General features: G+C 39.3%; 1 protein-coding gene across 4 annotated transcripts in view; it reads right to left on the reverse strand.

The window, feature by feature from the left end:
• The window catches only part of LOC131949257 (anion exchange protein 3), a 70,600-nt gene that overhangs the window by 16,421 nt on the left and 36,211 nt on the right, over positions 1–17,968 (reverse strand). For 3 of the 4 annotated variants that reach the window (XM_059311071.1, XM_059311069.1, XM_059311070.1), the window contains 12 exons: positions 12,536–12,600; positions 11,586–11,807; positions 11,241–11,394; positions 10,784–11,001; positions 10,334–10,537; positions 9,695–10,076; positions 9,151–9,382; positions 6,363–6,556; positions 2,621–2,766; positions 2,000–2,180; positions 1,588–1,723; positions 763–843 (listed from right to left, as the gene is read on the reverse strand). In XM_059311071.1, coding sequence (XP_059167054.1) covers positions 763–843; positions 1,588–1,723; positions 2,000–2,180; positions 2,621–2,766; positions 6,363–6,556; positions 9,151–9,382; positions 9,695–10,076; positions 10,334–10,537; positions 10,784–11,001; positions 11,241–11,394; positions 11,586–11,807; positions 12,536–12,574 — 2,189 coding nt within the window. In that variant the 5' untranslated portion in view covers positions 12,575–12,600. The remainder of the gene's footprint in view (positions 1–762; positions 844–1,587; positions 1,724–1,999; positions 2,181–2,620; positions 2,767–6,362; positions 6,557–9,150; positions 9,383–9,694; positions 10,077–10,333; positions 10,538–10,783; positions 11,002–11,240; positions 11,395–11,585; positions 11,808–12,535; positions 12,601–17,968) is intronic. The other variant, XM_059311072.1, reaches the window with a different exon arrangement.

Here is a 17,968-nt window from a genome sequence, read left to right on the forward strand (position 1 = left end):
CCCACTGTAAAGTCAGTCAAGTGAAAAGTTGAATTGTAAACCTTAAAAGTCAAGCTTAAATATTTCATCAAACATTTCTTGATCTATGTAAATGTATGATGCAACAAGCAGGCTAATACCCACTGTAAAGTCAGTCAAGTGAAAAGTTGAATTGTAAACTTAAAAGTCAAGCTTAAATATTTCATCAAACATTTCTTGATCTGCACTGGAGACATACTACTTTCATTACTTTATTTTTATTGTACTGCTGATTCAACAAAAAATTATATTCATATTACTTTTTTAAAAGGATAATGAATGCTGTAATAAGAATTTTCTTAAAATACAAATGACTCAAAAGTTTAGAATGTATGACATGTCTCAACAAAAGCAAACCATGCAACATTTGCATACACTAGTAAAACTAGTAACAAGCAGGTAAATGTTAACTTTCTCACTAAAATTCTAGTAACCAAAAAAGTGTGGGTAAGTTCAACTGCTTTAATGAAGAAGACATAAATGAAAGTATTAGTACTGTCAAAAAACAAAGATTGTGTGGGACACTACCATGCAGGGACAGAGATATCAATGGAGCTAACAACAAGACAACATGCGCAGTGTTAACTTCAATGTGCCCACAACATTGCATCTAACTTCAAAATGGCAGACACCTTTGACTTGGATAAAGCAATTCTACAAATTATATTCAAAGGTTGAATTAAGTAGCACGTCCACCATTTTGGGTTGAAGAAACAACAATCCAAATAAAAAAAAGAAAAGAACCTTTTCCCTGCATTGTCCAGACTGGTCAAGTTAGAATAAGATGGATTACGGCGCAGGAAAGCTGATCGACCACTCACATGCCTGAAAATGTTTAGTATCCAACAAGGTCATTAGATTTGCATCAACAAGAAAGGCAGTTGGTCCTTTAAGTTAATGCCACTACACATGGAATCTTCAACATTCAAAATGTCAGTTACACAAATAAATTCATCTTTTCTAAAACTATTATACATTTTAAAAAATAAAACTTATAAAAACAATTAAAAAGTGTACAATGCTCTGAATATTTTTTTTTAAAAACCTTTTCTAAAAAAAGAAACGTGTGAGACATACAAGCAAAATTTTGAAAATATTTAACAAATAGAAATAAAATACAATACTGAAAACATTAAGTATATAGCTATGATTTTGTCTTGAATTAGTTTTATAAATGTATAAAACAAAGCATGCATCAATAAGCAAGCTAAAACATATTTAAAAAGCTTTTATGAGATTAACATAGTAAATGATATATGAGTGGTTATTTAAGATGTCACTTTACACTGACCACCCAGTACACTCAAGAAAAGCCTTTCATTGATCATGAGCTTTGCGTAAAATGACCTGATTAACTTTTTAAACATGGCATTCTGTTTGTCCAAACCTAGATAAAAGCATACACAAATGTTTTGAAATCTAATGTCATTTCACTACTGGGGTTGATTTAGATCTAAACACAGCTGTTCTTCAAATACACACCCATAATGATGGTGATGAGCTAGACATATCAAACATTCATCAATGACAGACGCCATGCTCTAGAGGTGCTATGTCAGACAGACTTACTTGTGTTTAAGCAGTAGTGTTCGCAGCAGCTTTCCTTTGACCTCCTCTTCTACCAGGTCCCTGATGACCATGTTTTCTGTCACGTTGTGGATGATGGAGGTCAGGTCTGTGGCCTCCAGGTCCAGCAGCACAGTACCTGCTCAACAGAACACTCGTGGTCAACTCACAGGCATGGCAATAGCCCTCTCACATTGGAGATTATACAACTTGGCTAAATAAATGTCTGAAGTATCACTTTTCATTAAAGAGTGACATAGCCTATACACCTAGTAGTTATATACAATTTGGCTAAATAAATGTCTAAATATCACAGAGCGGTGACGCAGCCATCACACTTTGTAGTTTCTACAACTGAATGAATGCCAACAGAGAACAAAAAGATGACCAAATGATAAAAAAAAAAGCAACCAACCATTCTCTAAACCCCTCCTAAGCTCCAGCAGAGAATGGAAAGAGAGTGAAGCTACATGAGGCTTGCCCCACCTCTCAGCCCCCTCCTCAACATCCTCCTCAAACTTGATCCATCTTGCCTTTTCTCTCCACTCCCACATATCCTCACTACCAATGTGAAGCTCATCCAGTTCCACAAACACCTGCAAGTAACCAGAACACATGCTGGTACAATTATATTCAGGCATGTGACACAAATATAATTCACATAGAAGATACATACAAGGCCTCGACCATTGTGTAACACTGCAGGGCCTATTCACAGAATTTAGACTCAGTTGCTGAAATTTGTTCTGGCACAGAACTTACACCCCCAAACATCTGAGGTAACACAATAAAGGTCAGACTATGAGCTGAATTTTTTTCCCAACCCATTTTGGCAACTAAATTTAATCTCTCTAAATAATTAGTTACAAACTATGATAACTTTGTCTTGTTGGACTGGTCTTTGGTCCCCTGAGATGTTTATTGTCTGCATGCAGAGTTAGATTTACAGATATTTACACATTTTATTGTATGGCCCATGGTGTAGTAGACCCAACCTGATATCATAGGGTAAGGGTTCTGAAGAAATGCAACTGACCTCATGTGGGCTGTGGTCAAACTTTTTCACCACCTTATGTTTTTTGATATGATGAGATTTGCCAATGTGGACAATGGAGCGTAAAGCTCCTTTGCTGCGGGCAATTTTATGTCGTCTTATCCCTCGTTGATCTTCAAACCTGTGACCTGGAAGGTTTGAAAAGTTGGTGTAGCATGTTTATTTAAAGGTTGTATATTTAGCCATGACTTATAGAGTTGAAACAAGAGGACTAAAGACTTACTGGCCATCTCATCTAAATCTTGTACACCATTTAAAGGTTGTATATTTAGCCATGACTTATAGAGTTGAAACAAGACAGATAACTTACTGGCCATCTCATCTAAATCTTGTACACCATTTAAAGGTTGTATATTTAGCCATGACTTATAGAGTTGAAACAAGACAGACAACTTACTGGCCATCTCATCTAAATCTTGTACACCATTTAAAGATTGTATATTTAGCCATGACTTATAGAGTTAAAACAAGACAGATAACTTACTGGCCATCTCATCTAAATCTTGTACACCATTTAAAGATTGTATATTTAGCCATGACTTATAGAGTTGAGACAAGAGGACAGACAACTTACTGGCCATCTCATCTAAATCTTGTACACCATTTAAAGGTTGTATATTTAGCCATAATGTTTAGAGTTGAAACAAGACAGATAACTTACTGGCCATCTCATCTAAATCTTGTACACCATTTAAAGATTGTATGTTTAGCAATGACTAATAGAGTTGAGACAAGAGGACAGATAACTTACTGGCCATCTCATCTAAATTTTGTACACCATTTAAAGGCTGTATATTTACCCATGACTTATAGAGTTGAAACAAGACAGACTACTTACTGGCCATCTCATCTAAATCTTGTACACCATTTAAAGGCTGTATATTTAGCCATGACTTATAGAGTTGAAACAAGACAGACAACTTACTGGCCATCTCATCTAAATCTTGTACACCATTTAAAGGCTGTATATTTAGCCATGACTTATACAGTTGAAACAAGACAGATAACTTACTGGCCATCTCATCTAAATCTTGTACACCATTTAAAGGCTGTATATTTAGCCATGACTTCTAGAGTTGAAACAAGACAGATAACTTACTGGCCATCTCATCTAAATCTTGTACACCATTTAAAGGTTGTATATTTAGCCATGATGTTTAGAGTTGAAACAAGACAGACAACTTACTGGCCATCTCATCTAAATCTTGTACACCATTTAAAGGTTGTATATTTAGCCATGACTTATAGAGTTGAAACAAGACAGATAACTTACTGGCCATCTCATCTAAATCTTGTACACCATTTAAAGGTTGTATATCTAGCCATGACTTATAGAGTTGAAACAAGACAGACAACTTACTGGCCATCTCATCTAAATCTTGTACACCATTTAAAGGTTGTATATTTAGCCATGACTTATAGAGTTGAAACAAGACAGATAACTTACTGGCCATCTCATCTAAATCTTGTACACCATTTAAAGGTTGTATATTTAGCCATGACTTCTAGAGTTGAAACAAGACAGACAACTTACTGGCCATCTCATCTAAATCTTGTACACCATTTAAAGGTTGTATATTTAGCCATGACTTATAGAGCTGAAACAAGAGGACAGACAACTTACTGGCCATCTCATCTAAATCTTGTACACCATTTAAAGGTTGTATATTTAGCCATGACTTATAGAGCTGAAACAAGAGGACAGACAACTTACTGGCCATCTCATCTAAATCTTGTACACCATTTAAAGGTTGTATATTTAGCCATGACTTATAGAGTTGAAACAAGACAGACAACTTACTGGCCATCTCATCTAAATCTTGTACACCATTTAAAGGTTGTATATTTAGCCATGACTTATAGAGCTGAAACAAGAGGACAGACAACTTACTGGCCATCTCATCTAAATCTTGTACACCATTTAAAGACTGTATATTTAGCCATGACTTATAGAGTTGAAACAAGACAGACAACTTACTGGCCATCTCATCTAAATCTTGTACACCATTTAAAGGTTGTATATTTAGCCATGACTTCTAGAGTTGAAACAAGACAGACAACTTACTGGCCATCTCATCTAAATCTTGTACACCATTTAAAGGTTGTATATTTAGCCATGACTTCTAGAGTTGAAACAAGACAGACAACTTACTGGCCATCTCATCTAAATCTTGTACACCATTTAAAGGTTGTATATTTAGCCATGACTTCTAGAGTTGAAACAAGACAGACTACTTACTGGCCATCTCATCTAAATCTTGTACACCATTTAAAGGTTGTATATTTAGCCATGACTTCTAGAGTTGAAACAAGACAGACAACTTACTGGCCATCTCATCTAAATCTTGTACACCATTTAAAGGTTGTATATTTAGCCATGACTTCTAGAGTTGAAACAAGACAGACAACTTACTGGCCATCTCATCTAAATCTTGTACACCATTTAAAGGTTGTATATTTAGCCATGACTTATAGAGTTGAAACAAGACAGATAACTTACTGGCCATCTCATCTAAATCTTGTACACCATTTAAAGGTTGTATATTTAGCCATGACTTCTAGAGTTGAAACAAGACAGACAACTTACTGGCCATCTCATCTAAATCTTGTACACCATTTAAAGGTTGTATATTTAGCCATGACTTCTAGAGTTGAAACAAGACAGATAACTTACTGGCCATCTCATCTAAATCTTGTACACCATTTAAAGATTGTATATTTAGCCATGACTTCTAGAGTTGAAACAAGACAGATAACTTACTGGCCATCTCATCTAAATCTTGTACACCATTTAAAGATTGTATATTTAGCCATGATGTTTAGAGTTGAAACAAGACAGATAACTTACTGGCCATCTCATCTAAATCTTGTACACCATTTAAAGGTTGTATATTTAGCCATGATGTTTAAAGTTGAAACAAGACAGACAACTTACTGGCCATCTCATCTAAATCTTGTACACCATTTAAAGGTTGTATATTTAGCCATGACTTATAGAGTTGAGACAAGAGGACAGACAACTTACTGGCCATCTCATCTAAATCTTGTACACCATTTAAAGATTGTATATTTAGCCATGACTTCTAGAGTTGAAACAAGACAGATAACTTACTGGCCATCTCATCTAAATCTTGTACACCATTTAAAGGTTGTATATTTAGCCATGACTTATAGAGTTGAAACAAGACAGATAACTTACTGGCCATCTCATCTAAATCTTGTACACCATTTAAAGATTGTATATTTAGCCATGATGTTTAGAGTTGAAACAAGACAGATAACTTACTGGCCATCTCATCTAAATCTTGTACACCATTTAAAGACTGTATATTTAGCCATGACTTATACAGTTGAAACAAGAGGACTAAAGACTTACTGGCCATCTCATCTAAATCTTATACACCATTTAAAGATTGTATATTTAGCCATGACTTATAGAGTTGAAACAAGACAGATAACTTACTGGCCATCTCATCTAAATCTTGTACACCATTTAAAGGTTGTATATTTAGCCATGACTTATAGAGTTGAAACAAGACAGATAACTTACTGGCCATCTCATCTAAATCTTGTACACCATTTAAAGGTTGTATATTTAGCCATGATGTTTAGAGTTGAAACAAGACAGACAACTTACTGGCCATCTCATCTAAATCTTGTACACCATTTAAAGGTTGTATATTTAGCCATGATGTTTAGAGTTGAAACAAGACAGACAACTTACTGGCCATCTCATCTAAATCAGACTTGTACAACATGGAGGCCTCCTCTATTTCTGTGGGTGACTTCTTGAATGTCTGGTCCAGCTTCACCTCGCTCCCCTTCTGACGTCTCATGATTAAATCCTCTCGATGAAAATGCTCATGATGATGGTGATGACGGCGCTTTGATGAGCGAGTTGACTGACTACCCTCCACACTGAAACAAACCATACAGCGGACACATGAGATAATAAACTAGCTGACCGATGTCCTACTCTAATCTTTTTTTTCCAGATAAAAAATTCCCCAAGAATGACTACTTTAACAATCTTCTTACAGAAAAGTCTTTGTTATCAAATAATACCCAGGAACTATTGAGATACCTTCAAATATTACCCAGGAACCAGCCTATTGAGATACCTTCAAATATTACCCAGGAACTATTGAGATACCTTCAAATATTACCCAGGAACTATTGAGAAACCTTCAAATATTACCCAGGAACCAGCCTATTGAGATACCTTCAAATATTACCCAGGAACTATTGAGAAACCTTCAAATGTTACCCAGGAACTATTGAGAAACCTTCAAATATTACCCAGGAACTATTGAGATACCTTCAAATATTACCCAGGAACTATTGAGATACCTTCAAATATTACCCAGGAACTATTGAGAAACCTTCAAATATTACCCAGGAACTATTGAGATACCTTCAAATATTACCCAGGAACTATTGAGAAACCTTCAAATATTACCCAGGAACTATTGAGAAACCTTCAAATATCACCCAAGAACTATTGAGAAACCTTCAAATATTACCCAGGAACTATTGAGATACCTTCAAATATTACCCAGGAACTATTGAGATACCTTCAAATATTACCCAGGAACCAGCCTATTGAGATACCTTCAAATATTACCCAGGAACCAGCCTATTGAGATACCTTCAAATATTACCCAGGAACTATTGAGATACCTTCAAATATTACCCAGGAACCAGCCTATTGAGATACCTTCAAATATTACCCAGGAACCAGCCTATTGAGATACCTTCAAATATTACCCAGGAACTATTGAGATACCTTCAAATATTACCCAGGAACTATTGAGATACCTTCAAATATTACCCAGGAACTATTGAGATACCTTCAAATATTACCCAGGAACTATTGAGATACCTTCAAATATTACCCAGGAACTATTGAGAAACCTTCAAATATTACCCAGGAACTATTGAGATACCTTCAAATGTTACCCAGGAACTATTGAGAAACCTTCAAATGTTACCCAGGAACTATTGAGATACCTTCAAATATTACCCAGGAACTATTGAGAAACCTTCAAATGTTACCCAGGAACTATTGAGATACCTTCAAATATTACCCAGGAACTATTGAGATACCTTCAAATATTACCCAGGAACTATTGAGAAACCTTCAAATGTTACCCAGGAACTATTGAGATACCTTCAAATATTACCCAGGAACTATTGAGAAACCTTCAAATATTACCCAGGAACTATTGAGAAACCTTCAAATGTTACCCAGGAACTATTGAGATACCTTCAAATATTACCCAGGAACTATTGAGATACCTTCAAATATTACCCAGGAACTATTGAGAAACCTTCAAATATTACCCAGGAACTATTGAGAAACCTTCAAATATTACCCAGGAACTATTGAGATACCTTCAAATATCACCCAGGAACTATTGAGATACCTTCAAATATCACCCAGGAACTATTGAGAAACCTTCAAATATTACCCAGGAACTATTGAGATACCTTCAAATATTACCCAGGAACTATTGAGATACCTTCAAATATTACCCAGGAACTATTGAGATACCTTCAAATATTACCCAGGAACTATTGAGATACCTTCAAATATCACCCAGGAACTATTGAGATACCTTCAAATATCACCCAGGAACTATTGAGAAACCTTCAAATATTACCCAGGAACTATTGAGATACCTTCAAATATTACCCAGGAACTATTGAGATACCTTCACATATTACCCAGGAACTATTGAGATACCTTCAAATATTACCCAGGAACTATTGAGATACCTTCAAATATTACCCAGGAACTATTGAGAAACCTTCAAATATTACCCAGGAACTATTGAGAAACCTTCAAATGTTACCCAGGAACTATTGAGATACCTTCAAATATCACCCAGGAACTATTGAGATACCTTCAAATATTACCCAGGAACTATTGAGATACCTTCAAATATTACCCAGGAACTATTGAGAAACCTTCAAATATTACCCAGGAACTATTGAGATACCTTCAAATATTACCCAGGAACCAGCCTATTGAGATACCTTCAAATATTACCCAGGAACTATTGAGAAACCTTCAAATGTTACCCAGGAACTATTGAGAAACCTTCAAATATTACCCAGGAACTATTGAGATACCTTCAAATATTACCCAGGAACCAGCCTATTGAGATACCTTCAAATATTACCCAGGAACTATTGAGAAACCTTCAAATGTTACCCAGGAACTATTGAGAAACCTTCAAATATTACCCAGGAACTATTGAGATACCTTCAAATATTACCCAGGAACCAGCCTATTGAGATACCTTCAAATATTACCCAGGAACTATTGAGAAACCTTCAAATGTTACCCAGGAACTATTGAGAAACCTTCAAATATTACCCAGGAACTATTGAGATACCTTCAAATATTACCCAGGAACCAGCCTATTGAGATACCTTCAAATATTACCCAGGAACTATTGAGAAACCTTCAAATATTACCCAGGAACCAGCCTATTGAGAAACCTTACCTTGGAACACGCTGCAAGTCATGGGTCTCGGACTCTTGTGTGTAGCCTTCAGTACTGCCCCTCCTATGCCCCCCAGAATCTCTCCTTTTCTTTCTCTTCCACACATTCTCCTTGTCGTCATCATCATCCTCTTCATCTCCCCCAGACGGCTCCCCACCTTGCTCTACATCAGGTACTGTGCCAGCCATCTGGGTTTGAAAGGCTGCATAGCTGGGGTAGCTGGAGTCATCACCTGCTCAAAATATCTTTAATGCAGTCTCAACTTGTTCACGCAAATAAGGACAAATATATTAAAAATAGAATTACTAACGGGCAATGAAGCTTAGTACAAATCAAAATATTTAAGTAGCTAGATTTTCTGCAAAGCTACATTAAAAAATCAACCATGAAAATGTTGGTTTTGTTCTTTGTTTCGTGGATGCTTGAGTTATGAAGCTACAGAAAAATTATTACTGCCCTAAGCCTTGTAAGTAACATTCTAGCAGTAACAATAACCCTATCCTAAGCCCATATCCTAACCCTAACCTATGGCTGGTCAACTTACCAACAACAAATGTGACTTTCCCTGTCAAACTTTGCTCCCTGGGTGGCATGTGCGCCATGGGAGATGGGGTCCCTCTGTCATCTGCCACATCCAGGGCCAAGTAGGCTGGACGGAACGAGGGCGTGGCTTCCTCCACTTCCTGCTTGCTGTTGAAATTGCCTGGATCCTCAGACAAACTTTTCTTCAGTGTCTGTAAGGCAATCTCTTCACTGAAGGAAGAGAGGCCAGGGTCAGACATGAAGCCAGTCTCCTCATCTGATGCTGCCTGCACACTGCTGGAGGCTGGCTGGGACTCAATGAATGGGGTGGAAGCCACAGGGAAAGGCTGCTCCTGGCTCTCTGATATTGGAGATGGAAAATCTGCACCGATAAAAAAGTCAACCTAGGGGGAGAATCAAAAAACATTTTCAAAACAGTGATTGTACATTTTTTAAACAAGTCCAACTCAGCAAGATTTAAAATTAAATTTACTAACATAATGGTGCTAACATTACTACCAGATGATACTAATATTTGGTAATAAACACAAAACATTCATATTTACTGAAGATTGTTTACAAACATGAAAAGCATTTAATACATAAATTTATGAGACACAGATTGATGACTGCAATAAGAAAAAACAGCCCAACAACTCACAGCATCTTTAGGCCGTGGTTGTGCTAGCTTGGACTGGTCCAGCTGAATGTCTCTCTCATCTGCTGGGCTTGGTGTGGCTGGTTGGATCTTCAGCTCTATAGTTGTCTCATACGGCTCTTGCTTGGATGAGACGTCCCCTTCAGTTTCTCTATTATACTCTTCATCATATTCATCATCATCAGTAACAGAGCTACTCCCAGAATCCTGAAATATGGCACAACACATTCATCTAACTATTACAATGAAAATACAGCCATTAATTTAGGAAAGTCAGATATAAAAAAACATTCTAACTATAACATTAATGAAATAAATTGTAACTGTTTTTATAGTTTCCTTATCAGCTATACATAACATAAGAATAGGTGTTACAGGCAAATTAAAAAGTTATTAGTAACATTCAAGAAAGTGAGTACTGTCACAAGATGTACAGTGTATATGTCCACTTACAGAATCATCATCCACTGGGTCAAAGTGTTCTTCTTCCTCTTCAGGTATGGTGGGGCTCTTGATTGCCCCTTGGGATGGAAAACTCCTCAGTTTTTCTTTCTTTTTCTTCTTTTTTGCCTTCTTTTTCTCCTTGTGAGACTTGTGAGATTTGCTGAGAGACTTGTTGGAGAGAGACCTCAATGGTTGATGGATGTGTGGGTACGAGACTTTGCGATGTCCTGACAACAACATACCAAAATGTAAGTTTTGTAGAGTTCAAACAATGAAATACCATCACCAATTTTTTAATTCATTCAATTTTTCTTTCTATTATTTAACAAGAAAATGTGCAAGTTTAACAAGCAGAATTTAAAAAGATATTTGTTTCAACAATTTACAATGCCTATTTGAGATTTGAATTGAGCTTAGAGAAAAAGAAGTAAGATGAACAGCAAATGTGAAGAGTGTGTAGACCTACTGGAGTACTCAGCCTCATCCACATGGTAGGACTCAGACAGGGACAACTTGCTGCTCTCTCTGCCCATCAAGTTCAGGGCCTGAGCTTTAGAGTTGGGATCTGTGGTCAGAGTTGTGCTGTCATATCTCCAGTCTGTGTCAAAGATCTTTTCCACCTGGACCACACATTGAGAACAACATTTTAACTCATTAGCTTAGGACACAAAGTTGTACTAACTTATTAGATGTTTTATTTCAAATTTGACAGATAACATCTCTTATAAGATTTTTATAACAATAGATATTGAATAAATGTATTCTAAATAAAGTTTTAAAACATCAAACTGTATGAAGCTGTATTCTGTACCTCATCATGAAGGAAAGAGAGGCGGGTAACATTTTCATCGTCTAGAGTTACACCCCTTGATATGATGGGCTCTGTGCTGACAGAGCGCATGATAAGGCTTCTTGGAGGGCCATCCTCTGCACCATTGGCAAGGATTTCAGCTACTAGAGAGCCTGAACTGGGTGTTGAGTCCAGGTTCATCCCATCTTGATCTGATGTCAGGGGTATGGATTCATCAGGATCCTGTGGGGATATGGCATCCTAGTTATTGCATGGTGTCATACACTGTCATACAGAGGAATGTTAGGTTTGTGTTTGGTGGTAGTCAGGTGGGATGGTGTGGTAATGTTACCAAAGTCAGATGTTGCTGCTTATATTTTCTTCAACACACGAGTCCACCCTGACTACCAAGCCATCAAAAGAGATTTGACCAGCAAAAAGAATCCACTACGAGCCTTCCCAGCTTGAAGACAACAAGAAAAAACATGTCTTTACTATGTGATATACACTATTGGTCCCTTCCTTAGTCCCATACAGCAACAATAATAATTTTACTAGGCCAACAAATGTACTTGAAATAGTCTTTCATGTGTCAGGCTACCAACTGTTCTAATTACTTACCATTACATAACTTAAACACCCCCCACCTCAAAATCTCAAAATAGTTTAACCAAAAAACCACTAAAAGTAAACATACACTGCCCTACCACCCCACATAATTGTTATGAAAAAAACATAACTAAAATTAAATATCCAGTCTCCATAATTAATTACCATTTCACATAAAAGTAAATAGCCCCCCTCCCAAGTTACCAGCACCACAATTAGAATAATGCAGCCCCCCCCCCCCCCTACATAATTTAGAGAAAAAAAAGCCAATTACCCCCTGCCCACACATGTAAAATATGCCCCCTCCCCTTTCCCACACAACAGTTTACCCCAACAGAAGACTAGGAGTAAAAAAATCCTACCCCTCCTGTCCTTGACTTGTCTCGCCCATGAAAGGCCATATTAGATTGTGAAGTGTGGCTGTGTCCTAAATGTGAAGAAAAAAAATTGGCTATCAAATTACAGCAAGAAATGTCTGCATGAATATGAATCACCAAGTGTCAAGAAAACCTTAGAAAAACATTGCCTTCTTACATGAGACAATTACCAGAATTAAAAAAGTGGCTTTTTTTTTTGTGTAGCGACTTCATTAAAAAATGATATGCATCCTATCATCTGATCATGTATACATCAGCTATACTGCACCTAAGAGTCTACAACATCAAAATAAATCTAACCAACACAACAGCAGTGACAAGTATGAGCCTAAATAACAAGATGCCTATACAATGGATTGTTTAAACACAGCCATTGTTTATCTCTCTGATAATAAAAACATGAGTGGGCTCATTTGTTTTGACATGGTGCTCCAGGGTTTGTTGACACAAAGTCTCCAATAATGGCATCCCAACACAAGGTAAGACAGGTAAACTTTTGCTCAGCTTTGTGAATTGGGGCTGGGGACAGTTCCCATGATTACATCATCTCATTAGCTTCATACCTTCATAGTTATTGTAAACAGTTTTCTCTCTCTCTATCAAGTTATTATTTTAAAAAAAAATGTCCATTAATTTCCCAAGGTTGAAAAAATTAAATGATCACCCCCTCCCCCCTGGTCTAGGCATGTATACTATAATGTGCTGGATACTGAAGGATGCATGTAGTAACAAAACATAAGCAACAGATAAGTGTTTTGTTTGGAGAGGGAGAGGGGCTGCACAGTGACAACAAAAACAGCTCATTTGATGGCAGACTTCACCAGCTAATACATGTCTCACAGAGTGTGTGGTTGATCAGATGACAGCCACATTGGTCAGCTGGTATTGGGGCTGGTTAGATTTAACCTTTAACCTTTATCATTTGATGGTAGACTTCACCACCTAATACATGTCTCACAGAGTGTGTGGTTGATCAAATGACAGCCACATTGGTCAGCTGGTATTGGGGCTGGTTAGATTTAACCTTTAACCTTTATCATATCCTGTTTATATTTTAGAAGAAAAACTTCCTGATTGTTTCATCAAACCAGATATTTATAGCAGGTTACAAATACACACCATAATGATGTAGTGTTGACTCAGAAATCACTTCATTAGTAGTTTAGTATTGTAAAGATAGGCTTTAAACAGGTGCAAGGTCTACTGTATCAGTAGACTTGATTCTAATCCCATTATAAAGATGATAGGAGACACATGAGGTTTTATTTAGAGCTGTGTTTGTTGATTGCTGCCACCCTACTGTAAGCCAGCAGTTCGATGTGTCAGCACAGACCCGTGTCCCAGCACACGATCTGTATTCACACAGCTAGCCATACAAGTGTTTCAAGTCCTGGCTACTAGTGGGGAAAACACAAACGTGTCCACGTTTTTCTAGTAAACAGACTAAAGTAACAATAAAATGTCCCATACTAACAACAACACAGTACCTAGAATCAGGTTTTGGTGAAACGTTGGAATGTGGGGATCTAGTACAAACATGGTGTCTTGCTCATATCTAGTTCTACTACAGGCTTGTCTTGTCGGTCATTGTAAAATGTTGGAGGTTTTCTACTGACCGCTCAACGTTTACAAAGGGCAATAACTGGGTTATATTTTCTTGCCGCACTGTGCTCTTGGCATTAGTTGGCAACACAGGCTACGTAAAAATAGTAACACACGTCATTTTGTAGAACTGTTGCTAAATGGCACGCACAAAAACTCACAACGAGAGGGAAAAAAAGACAGTAACACACGCACTCTAACACAGGTCATAAAATGTGTTAACTTGTATACAAGACATCGGTCTTAGGTTGGATCTAATGAGACGGGCGGCCAAGTATGGCTGCATACAAGACACATCGGTCTTAGGCTGCATCTGATTAGACGGCCAAGTATGGCTGTATACAAGACACATCGGTCTTAGGCTGGATCTGATGAGACGGCCAAGTATGGCTGTATACAAGGCACATCGGTCTTAGGTTGGATCTGATGAGACGGGCGGCCAAGTATGGCTGTATACAAGACACATCGGTCTTAGGCTGGATCTGATGAGACGGCCAAGTATGGCTGTATACAAGACACATCGGTCTTAGGCTGGATCTGATTAGACGGCCAAGTATGGCTGTATACAAGACACATCGGTCTTAGGTTGGATCTGATTAGACGGCCAAGTATGGCTGTATACAAGACACATCGGTCTTAGGATGGATCTGATGAGACGGCAAAGTATGGCTGTATACAAGACACATCGGTCTTAGGTTGGATCTGATGAGACGGGCGGCCAAGTATGGCTGTATACAAGGCACATCGGTCTTAGGTTGGATCTGATGAGACGGGCGGCCAAGTATGGCTGTATACAAGGCACATCGGTCTTAGGATGGATCTGATGAGACGGGCGGCCAAGTATGGCTGTATACAAGACACATCGGTCTTAGGCTGGATCTGATGAGACGGCCAAGTATGGCTGTATACAAGACACATCGGTCTTAGGCTGGATCTGATTAGACGGCCAAGTATGGCTGTATACAAGACACATCGGTCTTAGGTTGGATCTGATGAGACGGGCGGCCAAGTATGGCTGTATACAAGACACATCGGTCTTAGGTTGGATCTGATTAGACGGCCAAGTATGGCTGTATACAAGACACATCGGTCTTAGGCTGGATCTGATGAGACGGCCAAGTATGGTTGTATACAAGACATCGGTCTTAGGCTGGATCTGATTAGACGGCCAAGTATGGCTGTATACAAGACACATCGGTCTTAGGCTGGATCTGATGAGACGGCCAAGTATGGCTGTATACAAGACACATCGGTCTTAGGCTGGATCTGATTAGACGGCCAAGTATGGCTGTATACAAGACACATCGGTCTTAGGTTGGATCTGATGAGACGGGCGGCCAAGTATGGCTGTATACAAGACACATCGGTCTTAGGTTGGATCTGATTAGACGGCCAAGTATGGCTGTATACAAGACACATCGGTCTTAGGCTGGATCTGATGAGACGGCCAAGTATGGTTGTATACAAGACATCGGTCTTAGGCTGGATCTGATTAGACGGCCAAGTATGGCTGTATACAAGACACATCGGTCTTAGGCTGGATCTGATGAGACGGGCGGCCAAGTATGGCTGTATACAAGACATCGGTCTTAGGTTGGATCTGATGAGACGGCCAAGTATGGCTGTATACAAGACACATCGGTCCTAGGTTGGATATGATGAGACGGGCGGCCAAGTATGGCTGTATACAAGACACATCGGTCTTAGGCTGGATCTGATGAGACGGCCAAGTATGGCTGTATACAAGACACATCGGTCTTAGGTTGGATCTGATTAGACGGCCAAGTATGGCTGTATACAAGACACATCGGTCTTAGGCTGGATCTGATGAGACGGGCGGCCAAGTATGGCTGTTTACAAGACACATCGGTCTAAGATTGGATCTGATTAGACGGCCAAGTATGGCTGTATACAAGACACATCGGTCCTAGGTTGGATCTGATGAGACGGGCGGCCAAGTATGGCTGTATACAAGACACATCGGTCTTAGGCTGGATCTGATGAGACGGCCAAGTATGGCTGTATACAAGACATCGGTCTTAGGTTGGATCTGATTAGACGGCCAAGTATGGCTGCATACAAGACACATCGGTCTAAGGCTGCATCTGATGAGACGGCCAAGTATGGCTGTATACAAGACACGTCGGTCTAAGGTTGGATCTGATTAGACGGCCAAGTATGGCTGTATACAAGACATCGGTCTTAGGTTGGATCTGGTGAGACGGGCGGCCAAGTATGGCTGTATACAAGACATCGGTCTTAGGTTGGATCTGATTAGACGGCCAAGTATGGCTGTATACAAGACACATCGGTCTTAGGCTGGATCTGATGAGACGGCCAAGTACGGCTGTATACAAGACACATCGGTCTTAGGATAGATCTGATGAGACGGGCGGCCAAGTATGGCTGTATACAAGACATCGGTCTTAGGTTGGATCTGATTAGACGGCCAAGTATGGCTGCATACAAGACACATCGGTCTTAGGATAGATCTGATGAGACGGGCGGCCAAGTATGGCTGTATACAAGACATCGGTCTTAGGTTGGATCTGATGAGACGGCCAAGTATGGCTGTATACAAGACATCGGTCTTAGGTTGGATCTGATTAGACGGCCAAGTATGGCTGTATACAAGACACATCGGTCTTAGGCTGGATCTGATGAGACGGCCAAGTATGGTTGTATACAAGACATCGGTCTTAGGTTGGATCTGATGAGACGGGCGGCCAAGTATGGCTGTATACAAGACACATCGGTCTTAGGCTGGATCTGATGAGACGGCCAAGTATGGCTGTATACAAGACACATCGGTCTTAGGTTGGATCTGATGAGACGGCCAAGTATGGCTGTATACAAGACACATCGGTCTTAGGCTGGATCTGATGAGACGGCCAAGTATGGCTGTATACAAGACACATCGGTCTAAGGTTGGATCTGATGAGACGGCCAAGTATGGCTGTATACAAGACACATCGGTCTTAGGTTGGATATGATTAGACGGCCAAGTATGGCTGTATACAAGACACATCGGTCTTAGGCTGGATCTGATGAGACGGCCAAGTATGGCTGTATACAAGACACATCGGTCTTAGGTTGGATCTGATTAGACGGCCAAGTATGGCTGTATACAAGACACATCGGTCTTAGGCTGGATCTGATGAGGCGGGCGGCCAAGTATGGCTGTATACAAGACACATCGGTCTAAGATTGGATCTGATTAGACGGCCAAGTATGGCTGTATACAAGACACATCGGTCCTAGGTTGGATCTGATGAGACGGGCGGCCAAGTATGGCTGTATACAAGACACATCGGTCTTAGGCTGGATCTGATGAGACGGCCAAGTATGGCTGTATACAAGACACATCGGTCTTAGGCTGGATCTGATGAGACGGCCAAGTATGGCTGTATACAAGACATCGGTCTTAGGTTGGATCTGATTAGACGGCCAAGTATGGCTGCATACAAGACACATCGGTCTTAGGCTGGATCTGATGAGACGGCCAAGTATGGCTGTATACAAGACACATCGGTCTTAGGCTGGATCTGATGAGACGGGCGGCCAAGTATGGCTGTATACAAGACACATCGGTCTTAGGTTGGATCTGATGAGACGGGCGGCCAAGTATGGCTGTATACAAGACATCGGTCTTAGGTTGGATCTGATTAGACGGCCAAGTATGGCTGTATACAAGACACATCGGTCTTAGGCTGGATCTGATGAGACGGCCAAGTATGGTTGTATACAAGACATCGGTCTTAGGTAGTATCTGATTAGACGGCCAAGTATGGCTGTATACAAGACACATCGGTCTTA

Source organism: Physella acuta, unplaced genomic scaffold, assembly GCF_028476545.2.
Source record: "Physella acuta isolate Inbredline_101_S28 unplaced genomic scaffold, ASM2847654v3 ptg000680l, whole genome shotgun sequence".
NCBI classification, from domain to species: Eukaryota; Metazoa; Mollusca; class Gastropoda; family Physidae; genus Physella; species Physella acuta.